This window comes from Lemur catta, chromosome 16 (genome assembly GCF_020740605.2).
Source record: "Lemur catta isolate mLemCat1 chromosome 16, mLemCat1.pri, whole genome shotgun sequence".
NCBI classification, from domain to species: domain Eukaryota; kingdom Metazoa; phylum Chordata; class Mammalia; order Primates; family Lemuridae; genus Lemur; species Lemur catta.
In genome coordinates this window covers 38,830,492-38,852,958 of record NC_059143.1, presented here as the reverse complement: position 1 = coordinate 38,852,958, position 22,467 = coordinate 38,830,492, and the positions used below count along the sequence as shown (strand labels likewise).

Genomic DNA, 22,467 nt, shown 5'->3' with positions numbered 1-22,467 from the left:
GTGTGGGTGTAGGTGTGTGGGTGAGTGAATATCACAGTTCTGGCACCACATTGGGTCTGAGGTACGTCACTGCATTCCGAGATCTCCAGCTGGTTATATATCCTCATATGGGCAGTCATAACCCAAAATTTTTCTCCATCCTTCCTTTTCTTAATTTCTTGGGCTCCCAAGCTAGACACAGTTTCACACCCCACTTCTATGAATGACCTCATCACAAACTCTTTTGTTCTTTATTTCCTCTGCAGTTGTCTTCCTTCCTTTCCCGTGTATAGTCACCTGCTTTTCAGGAACATCAGTTGGTCTCCAGACGTTGTGATCATCTGTTTGTTCTGTTTCCACTTAACTCCTCTAAACTCACACCTTGATCTTTTTTCAAGGCACTCACAAAAATAATTACCCCAATTAACAGACTGGACTGTGCTAAGGCACTTTTTTTTCCTGAGCAATGCATATGCATGTTTCAGAATTTTGCTTGCTTTCTCTCTTGACACTTGAAAAAAGAGCTTAGGATAAAATATCTTTCCTAACAGCGGCAACAATAAAAATTCCAGGAACAATGAACCCGGGTACACATCTGACCTTGACGATACTGAAATTAATATTCACTTTGTGATTCTGTTGGCATTTATCACTGGGGAGCACCTTTAACACCCTTCCACACACACGCATGCGAGAGAAAGATTGGTAATCACAGGGGGCAGAAAACCTAGTTGTCCTGTATCTCTACGAAGCATCTAAAAGGCTCCCGGTCTGCTGACTGAACCACCCTGAGGATTAAGTTTATTTTATTTTCAGTATTCAAAAGATAAGAAGTTTATTAACCACACGGAAGATGTGGGCTTGTTCAGAGATAGCAGCAGGAAAACAAATAGACTTCAGCAGTAAATCATCTCACAGAAGTTGGAGACGGACTTTAGGTAAAACTGAACACGGGAATCCCGGTGTGTTGCTCTGGATCAAAAGACCCCTTTTCTTTCCTCAACGTCACCTCCTTTGCTGCGACTTCCAGTGGTGGCATAAAGTGCCAGATTGAGAGTAAAGAAATGACTTTGACTCGTTTTCAAAAGCTATTGTGATGTTGAGTGAATATAGACCAAAATAAGGAAAATGGTTAAATGTGAGTGTTACTTAGGTAACTTTCAGAAACAGTTCTTTGAGAAGGGATAGATTTAACCACCATATCTGACTACTCCAAAACTCAATTTAATGTCAGATTGACAATCTCCCTGACTTCCTCTTAGTTAGGCATAAACATAAGAATGTACATATATGTATAACGTGAGCCATGAATGCTCACATGTAATTTAAATTTTCTATTACGTACACTAAGAGTAAAAATTAAATAAATGAAATTAATTATAATAATGCATATTTAAGCTAGCATATCTAAAACATTATCATTTCAAAACATAATCAATGTAAGATTTGTTAATGGGATATTTTACATCTTTTTTTTATACTAAGTCTTTAAAATCCAGTATTTTACACTTACATCACACCTCAATTCAGGCAAGCCACACTTCAAGTGCCCAAAAGCCACTGTGGCTGGTGGCTACCATACTGATCATTGCAGATACAGGATAATTCTAAAACTCTTGGATTGGAATGGTGGAAATTGTGCTATTTCCAAAGAGATTGGCAAAAATACCATAAGAATACTGAGGTATAAAGAGGATATAAAACAAATCACATTCAAAGTAATAAATTAATCAAGCTCTTAAATTTAAACACTGTGGCATACATTGTCAGCAGTATTTCAAATCTATTATTACATTATTTGTGGTTAAATATCGTATTAAATGATAAAACACATCACTGGAAGTAACAATTTCTGGGAATCGTAAGCATTTTTGTGATGAGCTTAGACTGAACTGCAAACCAATTTAGCCCCCCTGAAAAATAAAAGTAATTATTATGTTTCATTTCACTGCAAGGATGTAGGAGAGGGTTTTGAATCAAGATAGCCAACTGAGGGTTAAGATCAAATAGGTGATTTATGACAGGGAGTAGAAATTATGTGCCTAGCATTCGCTTCAGCATGAAGGTTAGTAGAACTCATCCACCAGGCTGGCTTAATCTCACCAGTGTGGGGATTTTAAAAATATTATGTTGTCATCGCTATGTTTTCTGAAGTAATTATTAACAAAGGTGAATAAGAATTCTAACTCATTTAAAAAAAAAGTTGTCAAAAAGTAGCTAATGTTTGATTATTTTTTCCTGTTCCCTGAAATTATCACGGTTAATTTTACTCTGCATGTGCACACACACACACACACACAGTTAGCACTATAGTAAGAATATTATGCTAGGTTCAAACCCCAGCTTTGACACTTAGTTTTCTTCCATTTAATTTTGTCACACCTAATGCAGGAATGGGTTAGGCCAGAATTCTTGCTTACAGGATATTTTATAGATTTAGGGGATTGCTGTGGGCTGAGGCTGAAAGATTTTAAGGTGATGACACACAATTACTCTTTTAGGTCACAGCTATTAAAATCAGAGTCAAAATCTTGGCATCAGTGTCTGGGAGGAAATAATTATGGGGATTTTATCAACTGAAGGTCAAACAATGGAAACCTGAGCATGTGGTCAACTTCAACAAAGGATCTCACAGGCAGCTCCAGCAAACTCTGGTATCTGGCTGACTCTACTCATTCACTAGTTTCCTTAGGCCACTTAAGGAGTTTGGTGTCCTTAATATTAAGAAAGTGCTATGTCCAGGCAGGGTTAGGATTCTGGAGAGAGGAAGAAGCTAGGAGTTTATCAAATGTGAATGTAAGAAATCTAAGGATGTCTCTCTTTGATTTTTTCATTTACATTAGATGCTGGGGCTTCAATAGAACCCCCTTTATTCAAAATATTAAGGGGATACACATGTTTTAGGTTACATGCATCACTTTTGTAATGCTTGAGTCCCAGCTAAAAGTGCTAACTCAAATCGTGTTCATAGTATCCGTTAGGTAGGTTTTCATCCCTCTCTTCCCACTCCCTCCTCCTGCTTAATTTCCACTGAGTTTTAACTTTCCTCTGTGCACCTGTGTGCTCATCAGTTAGTTCCAGTTTAATAGTGAGTACATGTGATGTTTATTTTTCCATTCTTGAGACATTTCACTTAGAATGGTCTCCAGTTCCTTCCCGATTGTTGCTCTCTGCCATAAAAAAAGGGATGTCTCGTAATACCCACATTTCTTCTTTGCTTGAGAGACCATGACTGAGATTATTTTAAAAATGAAAAAGTTAAGAGTGTGTGTGTATGTATCTTCATAGTTTGCACAGTCCTCAGCCAGATTACATTGAATCTTACTAACAATCTGTGTGATTCATAGGGTGGTGTTCCGGGCTGAATAATACTCCCCAAATTCATGTACACTCAGAGCCTCAGAATGTGAATTTATTTGGAAATAGGGTCTTTGCAGATGTAATTAGTCAAGCTGAGGTCATACTGGATTAAGGTGGGTCCTAAATACAAGATGACAGGTGTCCTTGTGTAAGAGCAGATTCACAGAGGCACAGTCACAAAGCTGAGAAGGTCTTGTGAAGACAGAGGCCCAGATTGCAATAATGCAGCTACCGGCCAAGGAATGCCAACGATTACCAGAAGCTACAAAGAGGCAAGGAAGAATTTTTCTCTAGAGTTTTCAGAGGGAGAAAGAATCTGCTGACACCTTGATTTCAGATTTCTAAGCTCCAGAAAGGTGAGAAAATACATTTCTGTTGTTTTAAGCCAACCAGTTTGCCACACTTTTTTAGGACAGCCCTAGGTAACTAATATAACACCCAAATGGGTTAACTAGCTCAGTTTCTTATTTTAAAATAAGACACTTGAAAAATAAACTGAATGAAAATAAATTTTGTAAGATGGATTAGCAGCGTTCCTTGAAGAGGCTCCTCTAGTTGCCCTCACAGTAACCCCTAATGCCAGCAGTATGATCCCTATTTTATAAGAATAAATTGAGAACCAGAAAGGGTAAGTGACTTCCTCAAAAATACACAGCAAAATGTAGAAAACATCTCAGTCTACAGCCCAGAAATTTTGCTTACTTGTTTAGTGCTGTTTACATCCAGGAAGAAAAACTGCAATTATTGCAAGCTTATTGTTTAACATAAGGAGCCCTGAAATAGAAATCAAGACATAGATCTAGTGATCTCACTAGTGTACTGACCCATCCTGTGTCTGGCCTCAGACTCTCTGGTCTCCAAGTTCTTTTTTTTTTTTTTTTTTTCTTTTTCTTTTTCTTACATGCATGTTTTACTTAGAAGGGTTTCTCTGTGATTAGATTTTTTATTATTTTTTAATTTTTTTAAATTTTAGAATACTATGGGGGTACAAATGTTTTGGCTACATGAATTGCTTTTGTACAGTTTGAATCAATGTTGTAAGTGTGCCCATCTCCCAGATAGGGTACACTGTACCCATTAGGTGTGAATTTACCCAACTCCTCCTTTCCCCTCCCACCTGCTTGATTTTGGTCACCAAATTTATTGACTGTAAATTCCAATGGTCAGAATCTACTATTGGGAATTTAATATTATGTTTTAGACCACTGGGCAAATGTTTTAGATTCTGGGTACACTGAGTTAATGGAGGACTTAAGACTCCCCAAGATAAGAAAAAGGATAAATAAAGGGATGTTAGAGGGAAGGAAGCGCCTCCTTAATTCTGGGGCCGTTGCTGGGTCCTAACCCAGGCTCCTGCTGGTACAATTCTGATGCAGTCACAGAGCAGTAAGGAGATTCAACTTGTAGATCATCCCTGAATTGGCATCCCATTAGAATTCAATCTCCTGTTTAATGAACGTAGGCAAAGTACGCTTCAGAAAATAAGCTGGTTCTGGGCTATTTATTTTGGCACTGACTTGCCCCCTTTTGGATGGGTTCCTCAAAAAATCTTGGCAGCTAGAAGACTGGGCTGCAGATCTGAGCCCTCCTTTTAGTCAGTTCTCGTCAAATTACACTTCACTGGCCCAAAAGGAGAGTTTCTCAGAAGGAGGCTTCTCTAGGACTGAAAAATATCTGAGCATCTTCTGTGCATGCCACTGTGTATATCGCTGTAGCACAGTGATCAGTGACGAGCAGGCCACCGTTTATGACATGGAGAATGCCCTGATATTTTTCCAGCAACTGTTAATTTTTGCCACTATTAGAAGCTAAATACTGCATGGCATTGGCCACTGGCCTGGTCATATGTGACATTGTCTTTTATTTTTATATTCAAAGAAGTATTGAGCACTTTTCTTTGATCTCCCAGGCTAATTAAGTAAATAAAAACTTCACACATTTAACAGTCAATCCTCATGTGTTAACAAAAAAAAAAAAAAAAAAGAATTCTTATTTGTTTCCACATGCCTCCCCTCTCCATGCATCTTCCAAACCAGCTAGTTTCCAGTTCTGAGAACCCACCAGAGGTCCCACCATTCACCTACTTTTTGAGGCCCAAAACTTTTGCAACTTCATTATTATTATCTTATGGGATGACCTAAGTACAAACTAGATACTACCAAGAACTTTTAACCAACCAACCACAGTCAAGTGCTGCATTACAATTTTTTGGTCAACAACAGACCACACAGACCAAGGTCATCCCATAAAATAATAATGAAGTTGAAAATTTCCTATTGCCTGGTGATATCTTGCTGTCTTGCTACCATAACATCCTAGCACAACACATTCCTTTTTCTATGTTTAGATACATAAATACTTAGCACCGTGTTACAATTACCTACAGTATTCAGTACAGCAACATCTGGACAGGTTTGTAACCTGGGAGCAATAGGCTACACCATATAGCCTAAGTGTGTAGTAGGATAGACTACACCATCTAGATTTGTGCAACTGCACTCTATAAGGTTCACAAAACAGGGAAATCACCTAATGTGCATTTCTGAGAACATATCCCCATCATTAAGCAACACATCATTGCATTCATAAAATGACAATGCTGTGCCACATTTTACAGGATAACATGGTATTCACTGATCAAAAGACTTCAAAATTTAGTTAGGGATACAAAGATGTACATTAGGCAAAATGAGAGAACACGCCAGTCTATAATAGCCTGTCAAATTGTAAGGAGGAGCTAAGTAGCGATAAAGTAACAAAGTATATAAATGCACTGACTGTATAGTAATCAAGCCTGGTCCAAACCATAAATAAGGTATTATGTTAGCCTTATTCATGTGATTACCCTGGCGAATATCCCACTTGGTTTGTAAGTGCAGGGTAGGTGGAATTTGTTGTCATTTGATCCTGTTGGGGTCAGGGAACTATTTTCTATTGAATGACTACTAGATGCAAGCAAGAACCAAGGGCTTTCCATATGTTATCACATTTCATTTTTGCAAACTAGGAAGAGGAGGAGTAAATAATATTTCCAGTTCATAGTTCAGGAAACTGAGGTCTCAATAATTAATACATTTGTTCTGGGATACAGGTAGTAACATTCAAAGACATGATTTGAACTTCTCTGTTCTCTCCATAACAACCATACAAGTAGAGCCCTTTTAGAATTAAAAAAAAAAAAAAATAGGGAAGGAAGAAAAAAGCAAATACAGTTATGCCTTTAGATAATATATTCTGAAGTCACCCAACTTGGTAGAGGGTTGCTTTTACTCATCTTTTTAGTATAAAGGATACAATAGACTAAGAATATTACTTACAACTCTTAAATATAAAAGAGTTTTGTAGATAATTGAGTTATGGTCTTGCAAATAGGCTTCCCATTCTAACGCAAGCCTTCAAGCCAGTATGTGGTCCATTTTAACATCCTTTGTGATTAAACTGCCTTAACAGCATCTTAAAGGACTGCAAATAATAATTCAAAAATTCACCACATGTGGTATGAAAAGATTAGACAAGTCTTAAGCAGGCAGGGACTTAAATCCTGGTCGATAACAGAGTAGAGAAATTATATACCATAAAGGCAGGGGAGAAAGAGCAAGGGTTTAGCAAAAGGAAGATACAATCAGGGGACACAAACCTTCATATAAATCAAGCCTTTCTATTCTGGGTAATTATTTCATAAACTGGATCTTGGGCAGTTGATCTCTTTAAATGATTACTATAAAATGTATGCACTTTTAGAAACAGTTGCTGGCTGATTTATATTTCAGACATATTTTCCATCAGTTTTTATTCTTTGAGAATATGGTTTTCATAATAGAGTTGATATTTTCAAATAATATGAAAAACTTGAAATTCAATTTGTATAAAAGCCATGTAATTTTAGTGTACAATTACTACATCACATTTGGAAAAACGGTGATAAAAGAAGCAACCAAATGCATACCCAGACGAGACTCATTTTCAATAGATAAGATCATTTTCTCAGAGAGAGAAATATTGATGGAAACACTTTTTTCCCCTCCTCTTGCCTCTAAATTCTGATAGTCTAGCCAAATAATAAAATCGGCCTTTGCACTTACTCTAAAAAAACAGAAAGATGGGCTTAGGAAAAGGGAGGGAGAAAGGGAAGGAGGGCGGGAGGGTAGAGAAGAGAAAACAGAGGAAAGGAGAAGAAAGGGAAGGAGGGAGAGCAAAGGATCTCTGCAATGTTCTGTCTTCCTAGGCAATTGGTGTATTACTGAGCAGGCTCAGAGAAGATGAAGTGTTCCTTATTCTAGAAATAGTTTTAAATCTTCAACATGGCATTTTATGTTAACAACAGAAGATAAAATACACAAGCAGCAGTCATGATAATATAATGTATTTACCCTAAAGTCTGTAGTAAAGACAGCAAGTGAGCTATGCAGTGCTCTTAATAAAAATAAATTAAAGGAGTTGGCTAACTGTTTTGCACATGTAGAGGATATTCTGAATGTCTTATTTATGTAAAGCTGTATTGTTCCTGTCTACCTATCTACTCAGTAAGGGATGAAGTATCCAGTGACAATCCTCAATGAGACAGAATCAAGTCACAGGGCTAGTAAGCAATGACCTGCAAAGGAAATAATCCTTACTCCATACATTGGTAAGAACAGAGATAATTTAATAAAACCATGCCATTATTAAAGGCAGAAATATAGTTAGCATTCTAAGGCTGTTATTGCCGTCCTTAATGAAAAAAAAAAAAGTCAAGGTTACAGCGTGTTTCTAAAGCAGAAAGGTTCTTCATTTTCATTTTCCAGAAAAAAGAATTTATATGTGACTACAATACCAGAAACATGTTTTATTCAATGAGGCTTTTAGTTGTTCTTTTATACCTTAACATCATTTATGCTAATTGTTAAGCAAAGTAAATGCTTATAGAGACCAGCGTCCCATGAGGTCCTCCGTGCAAATTTTTCACGCTGCTTTCTGAGTGAAGAGAAATGCCTGATACATAAAGCACAGATGTGGCTGGCTGTCTCTGTAATACAGGGCTAATTTGAGGAGACGGATGCAATATGATTTTGGTATAAAAAATTAACCAGGTAATATGCCGCAGCCGTCACAGGTAATGGGCCCAGGAGAAAATCTCTGACTTAGATTGTTTATATTCCATTTAACAACTTCTTTATAAGTTCCTTTACTTCAGGTGGTTTGTTATTGTTACATATTTAGAATATTTGTGGGAAAACATCTTATGTTCCCCAAAGCTCCTGTGATCATAAGTAGTGCTACTTCATTACACACATACACTTTTCTAACACGCCTCAGATAGCCTGGAACAGTGTTAGGAACATAGCAAGTGTTCACTAAACATACCCACCAAGTAAATTATGTCATTGTTTGTATTTTACAAGTTATGGCCATCCATATGATACAAATAATCACTAGGTCTGATTTTAAAATTAATTATAATAAAAATGGGAGACTATGTTATATCATGAGTAAGTTGTTTTTTTTTTTATGAAAAGAGGTATTGATTGTTGCTAATGTCACTAAGGAAAATATTTTATGGCCCCTTGGGTTGAAAATATTGGCATTTTTTTTAAAAAGTAAATTTTTAAGAAGCTAGAAATGGCTTTTTTTAAGTTGGATCCTTAGAAACAATAATATTGATCAAAGAAAAAGAAATGTTGGTCATTCTTAGAAAACCAGGCTGAATAACCAGGATTTTTATCTGAAATGCAATATAATCATGGCCCAGCAGCCCTCAAATGTACACTAAAACAATTGTAGGATAATTTTAGAATTAGGTAGAGAAGCATTCAGATAATTCATGGAAATTTAGTCTTTTGAAAATCAACATGTTTTTAAAGTTTAAGCTCCCATGTTAGAAAATAGAAGAATTTTCTTTATAGATTTTTTCAAGGGTTTTTAAACTGTTGGTCTGTATATAAAATGGCATAGACCATTGAAGTACATATTTTTGACCAAACATTATTGATTTAAGATACCAAATATTCATAAAAGTTATTGATTATATATGATCTTTGAAGAATAAGTCAATGAAGAAACTCACATCTCAAATGTTAATATAGCCATTGTGGAGTGAAAATTGGCATTTTCTAGTGATTTAAATCCATACAGCAACAAAACATTCTCAAGAATAGAAATCTGGGAGCACGATGAGCTTCATGGGCATAAACTGGTGACGTTGCAAAGGCTTCATACTTAGAAGGACCCTACGTGGGGAGTGACTTAATGTTCTGCTTATAGCTGTCCTATAATTCGTAATAATTTTTAACAAGGTGCCCCTGCATTTTCATTTTGCACTGGGATGAGCAAATTATTTAGCTGGTCCTGCCTGAGAGCTTGCATTTCCTAATATTTATCTGAAACCTGAACATTATTATGCTTTTGAAGTTGCCATCTGAGGTTTTATCTCTTTGAGGCAAACATTTGTTTGCACTACTTGTATGGCTTAGCCTTCTTCCCTCCCCCCCCCCCAATTAATGCTTTATTTGCATCTATTGTCATCTTGTCTCTGTAGCCTTGGCCCAGTAGAAGAAAGAATGGAGTTTGTCAAGAATAGAGCACAAACCAGTGACCAGACTTGCATCACCTGTTCTCTCTTCTTCAACATGTTGATTTAAATAACCCAAGAGGTGACCTCCTGCAAAGACCATTCTCTCACATTTGCCAATTGATTAAACTATTTCTGATCTTTGCTTCACCTTCTTCCAAAGGTATGTGAAGTGATTTTGAAGTTAAATATAGTTTTACATAAAACAAAGAAGAACGCAAACAAAATAGCATTATAAATTTAAGAAAAAGGAAGTAGATACAATTAGGTGTCTAAAGTAAGGCGGTTTGTTACAAGTGGCCATTCATTGCATTCAGATTTTAGATGACATTTTTTTTAATTTTAAACAAATTAAAGTGGCACATGACTAACTAGTAGTCAATCTTTAAAAAAAAATTAGAAATTCACAAGGAAACCAAAATTTTATAAGGTACCGAAACATTTTTTCAAATATATAATTTTGAAGTTCTTCCTTTATAAATGTAAGAAATCACTTAATTATAACATAGTCAAAGAACATTCAGCTGCTTTACTTTGTGATTAAGTAGCTTGGTACTGTGTTCCAAGGTAGAGGGCAGTGAGGTTGCTCAATAGAGCTTATCTCCTACATTCCTCCAGTCTTGGTTTACTTTTGGTAGCTTTTTGAGTACATGCAGTGCATGTTTAAGTTTTTAAATAAGTCCCTGTATTCAGAAGTTCTAAGCCATTGTTCTTTTACCTTTGATGTTACACTTGTCAGAGAAAAAAATCAGAAAATTTGAAAAATCAGTGGAGGAGGCTGAAACCCATGATGATTATGATGAAATACTATTAGGCAGAGTCAATCGCTTTCTTAGGAAATGAATACGTAGACTGTATGGGTGGATTATGTCTTTACGGTTGTTCATTTGCCATTATGGAAACATTGCCTACGTGAGGAGGCCATTTTGTTAAAAATTTACCTTACTTTTAAAAGTCCTTCAAATGGAAAGGAGTTACATATATAAGTGACTAAAAAAAAATCTTTCTTCCATTTTGTCACCTCAAAAAAGTTCTATGAATGGATTCCATGGTATTGCAGAAGAAAATGAATACTTTCTAAATACCGCCCTTCCCTTTCCATACTCACATTCAGGCTGAGTAGCCACCTTGATGGGCTGAGAACTCTCTCCTGGTCCCCACTCATTGTACGCCACGACACGGAACGTATACATGGCTTCTGGCTTCAGGTTTCCCACCGTAAGCTGAAGAGACCCAGGCTGGGTTGTATTCAGTGCTCGTTCCCTGGGAAATCAAAGTTGCAAAGGAAAGATTATTCCAAAATGAATATTTTTAGCCAAAAATTTTATTTGATGTGCCAGAGTAGTGAGGTAAACCAAAAGGTTGCTAACTCATTTAACATTGATTCTAGGACACAATTCAAGACCTCTGAGGCTTACTATGGGAAATTAACTCAAAGGACCTACGAATAAATGTTGCAAGGTTTCTGGGGAGTTTAAGCTTGTATCATTCTCCATGAAACTTGCAAACTAACGTCTTTTTTTCCTTGACACTTTACAATTTAGAATTCAAAACTCATGACAAACAAAGAGCTATTAAAATAGGAAGAAACATCTGGGATGCAGACAGGAAGATGCATTTTGTAAACATCCGGCTAATGATAGAAATCAAGGTTTCAATTATTCTACAAATTGGTCTTTGTCAGTATTGCCAACAAATGTATTTTCTTTCATTGTATGAAAAGGAAATGCAGATGCTAAGTGTTTCTATGTATGGAGCTTGAGCTCCTGTGGTTACTTTAAGTGCAATTAGTGAAAGGAAGTAGATTCCTTTCCCCTGAAGAGAAACTAACACGTTTGCTTGCCTTGCTCTGCAAGCCACATCTACGTGTGTTCCATACATTTACCAATTACAAACTTCCTCGGTGTTGCAAACAAATGAATAGGCTGATCATTGTGGGATTTACAGTACATATTAAGAAAAGACAAACCCTATAGATACGGATGCTGACATTTAAGAAATCGTAACTATTGGAATAATCTTTAAGAACACATACGATTCTAGACCTTCTAGACATTCTGGATATCCTCATTGGCCTCTACCATATAATTGATTGAACTAAGTGAAGCTGGAACTCCTTCTGAGATTGTGAATTGTTTCTTAAGGTTTCTATTTCTAGATAATATCTCTTGCCTCTCAGCAAAATTGTATGTACATTTTAATTTTGCCATTCAGTTTTGTTTTGTTTTTGGAGATATTTAAAGTGTAACCTTTTTTCTACCAGGGAAAATTAGGTTTTCAAGAAGAAAAACAAAAACAACAGTTCCTAGTGCATGAATGGTGATTCCTGGGCGTAAGTACACTCTTAATATGGCTGAGATGGCAGAGACTGGCTGGCTCATCCTCAAAGCCCAAATTTCTTCTTCTTTGTGTGCTAGACTCTACTTCCCAGACTTCCTTTGCACCATGTGATGAGTCTAATCAGTGAGTTCGAGCGTATGTGACATGTGCCAATTCCAGGCCTGGCCTAGAGAAAGCACACATGGGTAATTACAATGCTCTCTTTCTTCACCTGTTGGCTTGGAGTAGGTAAGCATGATGACCTTGGAAGCCATATACTGATGACGGAAGGGTCAAAATTTGCAACAATTCAGGAGTACAGTTATGAAACACATCCCCTATCAATCAGGAACATCCTTTTTATACCTTATAGAGTCAGAAATAGCTTTGAGCCATCATACATTTTAGGGCTTATTAGTTATAGCCGTTGGCACTATTTTAACTAGTACGCTAGTACACTTCACCCTTGAACATCATGGGTTTGAACTATGCTGGTCCACTTTTATGTGTCTTCTTTTTCAACCAAATGCAGAGGGAAAATACAGTATTCACGGGATGCAAAACCTGCATATACTGAGGGGTGATTTTTCTTACAGGAGGGTTCTGCAGGGCAGACTTCAGGACTTTAGTACTCATGGATTCAGTAATATGCCAGCGGGTAATAGGCGGGTAGTCCTGGAACCAATCCCCTGCATGTACTGAGGGATGACTGTAATTAAAATATTCACCCTGAGTAGTTGCCAGGGGCTAGGGGGAGGGGGAATGGGAATATACTGTTTAATGGGTACAACGTTTTAGTTGGAGAAGATGAGAAAGTTCTGTGTACAGATGGTGGTGATGGTAGCACTTAATGTCACAGAACTTTACACTTAAAACTTGTTAAAATTTTAAATATTCTACAATGTATCTTTTGCACAATAGACAAAAAGCACCCTGTAAGAATCCAGATATAGCCAGAAATTTAAGAATTCTTTTAGATATGCAGTGTTAAGTTGCTGGAAGGTTGAATGTTGGCTTACTAACACTGGAGGGATCTGGATGGGATTCAAGAGTAACTTCAAGTAGGTGAGGGTAAGAAGCATCAGAAAATGCTCCTATATAGCACATATCACACGGCTCCTAATCTACCACACTAACTTAGGCCAGCAAGTTGCTTTTTGAAAGAACACCACTGTAATCAAATTGTATGCCTTGCTGTATGTAGCTCTAGGAGCTCAAGCACATGGATACAGGGAATTTTCCATCTCATTTAATTATTGTCTTTTAGCAGAAAATTGTTATGTATCGTGCCTCATATAACACTTTGATATAGATAGGGTGCTTTTACTATCATTACAGATACAGAGTGAGATTTAGAGAGAAAATATGATTGATTCAAAGGACTCATAGGTAATGGGTATCACAGGTAATGAAATCTGGAGCTTCCTTCTCTAAATCCAGTAGTGATATCATTCAACAACATTGGAAAAACAAGGGACCTATTGGCATCATGGGAACATTGGGTAGAAGACATGAAGTCCTAAAAGGGAAGAAGGAATAAAGTGCCTTCTTCAGAAACCACTCAGGGAATGAATTTGTCTATAATCTGTTGTGAATCATTTCATAGCACCTTATCTAGGCAACATTGTGGTCAAAGGTGAGATTTGCATATCAAACTTCTTGGGTAACTTCAAGAAAAGACAGCTTTCACAATTGACATTATTCTTATAAGTACAAAATAATTTGAATGAAGTAACTGTTCAGGTCATGTTGACCACAACCTTTTGAATAGGCATTCTTCAAAGGAAAAAGAGGCAAGGAAATTTGGACATGCCCAGGTAACAATGTCAAAGATCACATAACGAAAATATCACTTAATGTGTAAAAGAGGATGCTGGACTTTATAAGGGGGAAGAGAGCTTTAGGTTTTTATAATCTCCATCAGCCTCCAAAAAGTACCCCAAATCAAAAATAGTCAAGAAAACACATTCATTGATATAGACAATTGATACTTCCTCACTCTTATATAAAGTGTGAATAAAGCATCTTTAGAAAGTGCTCTGATGTTATTGATCTGTAAAGTATGATCTAAGCAAATACACTGAGCTTGTTCTGCAAATGTACCTTCAAGACAACTCTACGGCTCCTCCTCTAACCATGATATGCTGATGCTGCCCTGGGTTGGCCATGAGTTTCTTCAATGTAGGTTCTTAATGGTTTTAAACAATAGTTTAATCTAAATATTTAAATTTTATGTGCCACTTTTCAGAAATCTGCTTATCATATCAAAATGAGCTCGCATCACAATGCTGTGTAGACTATGGAGTGGATTTAGTACTGGGGTAAGCGATGGGGGGTTGGTTGTTCTTGGCATTCACATTAACTTATCTGAGCCCCAGATTTCTCAAATGCAATAGAGGTGCTATAAAAATGTTTATGTCACAGTATCTGAAAGAGTTAAATGTGATGCTGTATGTAAAATATCCAAAGCACTAAGCATGGCTCTTGGTACTCAATGCAGTCTTCGATAAATGGGTGTTGCTACTGTTATTTCATTATAATAACAAAATACCACCACAACTTCATAAGAAATAAATGCTCTTGATTCCAAGAAGAGCACTTTTGCACAAAATATTTAGAAGCAGGAATCTGAGGAAAAAAACTGACAGGTAAAATCAGAATGAAAAACTGTATAAATAGGTTTCACTGACCCTGGAAACTGCCAAAAACCCCTTTATTGGTATTTTCTATCATATTAATTTTGTTTGCAGAGATAAGTTAACACGAAAAGAGTTATCATAACTAGAGCTATTGAATAAGTTCCAATAATGAAAATAATAATGCTTTTAAAGGGCTGGGGTCTTCACTGACAGACTCCAGAAGGAATAGAAGTTCCCTGAGCTCCATAGCACAGCCCGACAGCCCTGTGACATCTGGTGTCCCCACCGGTATTTGAGCTTCTGCTGTTTTGCTTCCCTGGGTTCTACTGGGGTGACATCAAACTGCTAGAGGGATACAAAAGCATCCTGGAAAAATGGCATTTCCTACCATGATGTCCATCACAGATTGGTTCAGTTAAAGATTCCCAGCAGGTTTCTGATCACCTCTTTTAGGCTTTAATAGCTGCAAACAGAACATCACAAGCCATTTCCCAAGGAGTAATAACATCTGAGTTTGGAAGGGCAGTTTATTATGCTGAGTTTCTCCGGGCCCACAATGGGACAACACCAGTCACCTGAAATAGTTAAAAATCTCCATCATCACCACCTTGTAGCAGTTAGTAATTAAGGATGTTCTCTCTTCTCACTCTAGTCTAGGCTTTGTCAATGGGAAAATAAACACACTGGGATCTGAAGAAAAGGGAACGGTGGGTGTGAAAAGTTTGCCCACTTACTATGTTGGGGTTTCTGCCTGTCACTGTGCCAACTACCCCTACGAAGGCAGCAGGGACCCAGGCCTCCTGTCTCTCAGTGAAGGTTTCTCCTAGGAATATTAGGACATAATTACCCTTCAAATACACAGAACTCAGAACCATGGTCAGTCACAGCAGATACATTGCTAGACAAAGCTTCTTCACATTACTTCTTTTCCCCTAACTCTGAGCCAGTAGTGTGGGGTTCAGGCAAATTCAGAATAAGCTCACTGAAGTCAAGGGCACAAGTCACCTGGGCCTTCTGGAATCCATTCGCTTTAAATTCACTCATTGAAAATCCACAAAGAGCATCAAATACACAAAGTCTGACTCTTTCTGCTGCCTGAGAAAACTGTAGGCAACTTGCTCTCTTTGACTTTTACAAGGAAACTACAGCAAGTTAGTTAAGAAGAGGCATTTCTTACCCTATAAACCTGTACAACTTTTATGTACTCAAAATAATTTTTAAAAAAAAGCAGCAGCATTTAATTCTTGTAGAGTCTTGTTTTAGGTACTTTGGGTTACCTGGTTAAGGTGTCTTGGAAAATAGCTGTTTATGTTCTAACAGCACACATTTTGACCCAGTTACAAGAATGCTGCTGCTTTGCTGAGATCAGTCAGTGTAATTCTTCTTAAACACTGACACATTTTGAGGCATACAGCCAAGCATGGTGGTGTGGAATGCACCCTCGTGTGCATTGCACTGAAACCTAACTCTGGTTAGGTTATATTCTCCTGTGCCTGGAACTGGTCCCTGCTCTAGTTTGCACTTACAGCATATACATTACAATATTAACTTTTCCTAATGTTTTGTCATCAGTCTTCCCAGTTTCCTATTTTTTATTGACAAAAGTAGAGAATGTGTCAACTCCACGCCCACAACCTTGTGCTGGCTGTCATTCTGTGGTTAATCCAATCTCACTCTCTGAAAACAAGACCCAAAGACCATCACGATGTGGCCCAGACGGTGCACAGTCATGTCCAGTGAGCCACTCTGCCACACAATACCACGCTCATGTCTGCCTCTCTGCCTTTTCTCAGTCTGTCCTCCTCTAGTTTGTTTAGTTTCATCTCAATTATCCTGGAGTTACTTTCTTCGACTCACATTTCTCGGTTTGCCAAAAGCTTGTTTCAGATGAACTCTAATTCAAATCCAATTCAAATGAAATCTCCTGGCTGAAGCATTCCTACCATCGTGTCCCATTCCAGAAGCATTAAATGCTCTTTTTGTGTTTTCTTAGCTCTCGGTTTATATATCTAGTATGAAGTAGCACATTTCACATTGTATTAATGGATATGCCTGTCTCTTGGACTCAATTTTAAATTATTTTAAAAGAGAAGCCATATTCTATTCATATTTTATTCACACTCAGAATATATATCCACTGAGTATAAAAAATAGCTATGTTGCTGGGGCTCATAATTTTTAAATGAATGCATAAATAAATGTGAAAATTTTAAGAGAATAATTACATATAATGTCCACATAGTGTGATGTTAGAAATGCCTAGAGAACTGGATACTATTCCATTTTTCATCTCAATTTACTTGGGTCATCCTTGGCATGTCACTTCACCTTTCTAGGTCTTGATTTCATTATTTGAAAACTGAGAAAGGAGGATCTACTCAAAGAAGACTTAGTACTCTAATATTCTTTACTGGGAATAGAAAATCATCTCTCTCTCTCTCTCTCTCTCTCTCTCTAGCTCCCTCTTGCTCTTCTTTTTTCTCACTGCATGTGTGTGTGTGTGTGTGTGTGTGTGCGTGTTGTAGCTGAATTCAGCACTTCTGTTTTTACATTTCAGAAGTAGAATTTACCGATTAAAAATGATTCTTCTTCTTAGTGGATCATTTGTAACACATCTCTAGGATATATTTTAAGTAAATACCTATTATCTTGCCTAAGTGCATCAGGGTGTTACCATTTAGTTACAACTGTGAGTTGAGCAACAAATGCTATCTTGAGGTATCAAATACCTAATTAGTTGTATCGAAGAGAGTTACAGTAACGTTCCTTTGCAGGGAAGGCATTAGTTATATTATTCTTAATGGAAAGATTTTTAGAATCTCCTTTGTATCCACTCACTTTCATTCTTATTTCTTTAGTGAATGCAAGAATGTAATAACAATGACAAGATTTTAAAACTGAAATATGGTGTTTAATGGAATAGGGCTCATGTGATAGCAGAAACAACCACCCAAATGCCATGTCCCATATTACACTAGAATTACAGGTTTTGGAATCAGTGCTGTCTTGGAGGGAAAGGAGGTTTTGAGATGATTCACTGCTAGATAAAATATAATAGGGATTAGAGATTTTCTTCTTAGTCAGAGGTATTTCCACTAAATTTTGGTAAAAAAATTTTTTTTTCTTGACTTTTTAAAAAGGATAGACCTAGGAATAGACTTTTAAAAATTTGCTTTAATATAATCTCTGCCTCAGCAACTAGTACACATTCAAGAGACTAGTTACATAACAAATAGCTACTGGAACAGCAAATATACAGCTATAGTTTTGCAGGGAAGTAGATTTTGGTTTCAAAGTACGTATTTTGTTTAGTTTCACAGCCTCTGTCCACACAATAATTATAACTTAGTTCTGAGTCCTCTTCTCATTCTGTTTATTCGTGACAGGGAATCTTATCCTTGTGTAGCTGCAGCGACCATCCATATACTGACAGATTCCTGATATATCTCTGCATTAAATTTCTCCTCTGAGCACCAGATTTCTATTTGCAAGGCCTTTCTTGACATTCCCACTTGAATGTTGTAATGGTATCTCAAACGCAACTTGTCTGAAACTGAAGTTGTGGTCTTCATTCTCAAATCTGAGCCTTTTCCAGCATCCTAATCTTCGTGAATTGCATCAACATCCCTCTAAGGAAATACACCAGGGACTACACTTGCTAACTCTTCTCCCTTACCATTCATGAGCAATCCATCACCTGGGTTCTGTCAATTTTGCCCCTGAATATCTCCCAAATTTATCCCCACTGCTCCATATCTCCACTGTCACACCCTTGGGCCAAGCTATCACCATCTCTTGCCTGGTCTTCTGCAAAAGCCTGCCAAATGGCTTCTGGCACCCACCGGGCTGACCCCTGGTCTAACTCCCACTCTCCAGCCTGGCATCTTTCTAAATGCAAATCTGATTACAGCACAGACACCCTGTACACATTTCTTCAATTCTCTCATAGAAACATGTTCCTTTCCACTAGAACTCTTGTGTGCAGTTATATATTCATTGGTAGGAATAATAATACCAAGAAAATTAAAATTCTTCCAGAAAAACTGCTGGGTTCTCTATTATTTCTAATATAGTGCTGGACTCACAGTCAACTCACATTCAATATTTGTTGCATACATGAGTGATGGCTTGTTCATTTATATGTGGCATTTATAGATGGCTTGTTTCATTTTTCAATATCATTAAGTCCATTGGAAGAATAAAATCACTCTTCTCTCATTTGGTAAGTGAAGTCCATTTGGAGGTAGAGGGGCAGGGTTTGCATTTTACAGAGAAGCAGAGTGAAGCTCGAGAGGAGGGCTAACTTTAAGCCAGAACCCAAGCGTGGTGCTTTGGAGTCTGAGCCTTGTTCTCTATCATAATATACTCCCCTCATGGGTAGCAAGCTCCATCCGAAGCAGAGTCTTCAACTCTGGAGAGCAGGGAGAGAATATGTAAGCACCGTGTTACAAATGTAATGCACAGTGAATTCTAAAATGAATCCTCCATGTCAATCATAAAAAGCTGGTCTCTAATCCTGAGCAGTGAGCAGGTTCTCTGAGGCAGCATAAAGCAATGTAAAGCATACACTGCTGTACGTTGGAAGACCTAGCTCAGCCTTTGTTCTGCCACAGAATAGCGTGTGACCTTGAGCAAGTCAGGGGCTATCTTGGAGGCTTCTCTGCTTCATTTGCAAAATGAAGATACCAGTTCCTTATCTGCCTACCTCATAGTGTTATTATGAGGATTAAACCGTATGATGCCCGAAAAAGTGTTTTAATTCTCTCATCTGAACTCCTACCGTACTTTATACATAGCTCTTTGAGGAAGTATCTTTTACTTCGTGAGGCACATTGAAAAGATCACTGAACTAGAAACCTTGCATATAAATCCTGGTTCTAATATCTGCTACTTGTGTAGTTTTTTAGGCAGTATTTTCCAGTCTTTCTGAACAGAGTGAGGTATGCTCATCTATAAAATGGAAATTATCATAACTACTTTATCTGAGAATCAAATGGGTTAATGCTTGTGAAAGTACTAAAGTCCTCTCTAAATAAGAGTTAGGAAATACCCCTGGATTGCAGTTATTTTAATTTACAATTCACACAATGATTTGTACGTGGCACTAGCTAACAAGAATTGAGTGCTTTCAGTGCACCAGGCAAAGATCAACTGTTTTAGGCATTTTTTCTTAACTTCATTTAATACTCACCACCTCACACATCAGGTGCTATTCTTATGCCACATGAGAAATAAAAAGTCACCAGTAACAGGCACAAGGCAGGTAAAATTCTGAGCCGGACTCAAATCCAGATGGTTCAACTCCACGGCCACAGAGCCTTAACCTTTTAGTTATACTGTGTCGCACTTCATAAGCATGTTTGCATTATTGAATTGTAGGTATAATGTTCTTTTATATATAAAAACTTCACTAGCATGTTTTAATGATGTTTAATAAATGATGCAAGTCAAATTAGCCATTGAATCAGAAAATTATTGGAAAGAAACACATGAAAAGGAATGAGTGTCAAAATTCTATAAATACCAAGAATGCTTAGTTGTTTTCTAGGTTAATCCACTAATGGAGCAAGGTGGTAAAGGGGTTGAGAACACCTGCTTTGGACTTAGGCTTGCATTAAATACTGGTTCTACTACTTGCTAGCTGTATAACATGTAAATTTATTTAAGTCTCATCTGGATAATGTTTTATTAAGAGGGTTAAAAAAAGATAATTTATGTAAGATGCTTACCCTGTTATCTGGCACAGTCAGTGCCCAATGAATGCTTGTTATCACTGTTGATGCCAACTCTGCAGCCTTGGGCATGAGAACCACCCCTCCCCTGAGCAAGTGTCCCTGAATGTTTAAGTAGCAAGAAGTTAGACTAGGATCTCAAAGTTCACTTCCGGTTTTAATGATTGTTAGGTACAAGCAGGGATAGCTGGGTATCCATAAAGAAAATACTTCACTGTGAATTCTAGCATTCAAGTTTTGGAATTTATGCTGCTCTCTAACTTATGGAATAAAAGCATCCCAAGGGGCTGCATAAAAAAATGTTAAATATGGCATTTGCATTATTGACACCATTAACCAGTTAGACAGATTAATTATTATCTGAGCTAGAGCAGTTTGCCTGACAGTTATTGCTAATCTGAGGCTAATATTAAATCCACTACCTTTTAGAAAGCTATTGTGTTAAGGAGCTAAATAAACCTACAGGAGCAAACAAACATCATAGCTAACCACTCAGAGACATATGGCATATATTTGCTCTAGTTGAGAGCCAGAAAAGACAAAATGAATGGGGATATTGGAATCAAATTTTAATATCAACTCTTACTGTTTTGCAATTAAAAAAGTTTTTAGTGAACTGTCAGCTTATTCATTCTCCTCAGCAACATAATTTATTTTATTGACTAAGGAAAAAATCTATCACAAATATCATATCTGTCTCTCTGCCACCTTTACCATATCATTTCCAATCAGTAAATGTCTACACAAGGCATGGTGCTGGACATTTGGCATACAATTGTGAATAAGACCTAGTTTCAATCACCAGGGAGGGAAATACACATGTACTCAACCAAACACTGAACAGGACAAAAGGTGGCAAGGGTCATAACAGTAATATAATCAAAATGAAGGGGCAAGATAAAGGAGAAACTGATGACTTCTGTCTTGGAGGACTGTAGACTGAAGTTTCACATAGTAGTTGACATTTCAGTGAGGACTTCAACAAATATTTAGGGAGTGTCTACTATAGATTAGATATAGCTCAAGGTGTTGAGAATAGCTCAACAAATAAAGGAGATAAAACCAGCCCTATCTACACGAAGCTTATATTATGGTAGGAAGAAAGAGGACTAAGGGAAGAAAATTAGTAAGTAGAAGGTAATGACAGCGATGGAGAAAAATAAGAATGAAAAAGGGCATAGAGAGAGCTAGGAGTCAGGAAAGATCTCCATGACAAGATAACAATGCAGCAAAGGTTTAGTGGAAGTTATGGAACATTCTAGGCAGACTAAACAGTGAGTGCCAAGGTCTCAAGGGAAGAGGATTCTTGACATATTGAAGAAGCACAAGAGATCCAGTGAGATCAGAAAGGAGGGAGCAAATAAAAGAATAGTAAGAAGAGTAAATGATGAGGTTAGTGAGGTAACAGTGGACCAAAGCAGCAAGTATTTCTGCTAATTCTCTGAATGAGACAGGGAGTCACTGGAAGGTTTTGAAGCAGAGAAATTACACAATCTAACTCATGGTTTAAAAGGTTTACTCCAGCTTCTAGGGTGAGACTAGACTTGGAATGTAATTGCGATAGTTCAGATGAGACTTGCTTATGCTTAAAGGTGGAGCTAAGAAGTGGCAGGATTCAGTTTAGGTTTTATCTTCATTTGTTTGTTTTTGTTATAAAAATTAAGCAATATACAACTAGACAGAATAATAGAATGAATGTCTTTATCCTCATCACTCAGCACAAAATATAAAAGTCACAGACTGCCTGTTTGTATTATTTTATAGCAAATACCAGGTATTGTATTATTTCATGGAGTCAGCATGTATTTTGATGGTACTGCCAAGACCTGATGATGGATTTATTATGGGGTACAACAAAGACAGGAGTTAAGAATTATTCCAAAGATTTTGA

The 22,467-nt window shown here is 37.2% G+C and overlaps 1 protein-coding gene across 1 annotated transcript in view; it reads right to left on the bottom strand.

The window, feature by feature from the left end:
- The window catches only part of DCC (DCC netrin 1 receptor), a 987,982-nt gene that overhangs the window by 267,146 nt on the left and 698,369 nt on the right, over window positions 1–22,467 (bottom strand). Inside the window, exon 9 of the mRNA XM_045528069.1 lies at window positions 10,995–11,149. Coding sequence (XP_045384025.1) covers window positions 10,995–11,149 — 155 coding nt within the window. The remainder of the gene's footprint in view (window positions 1–10,994; window positions 11,150–22,467) is intronic.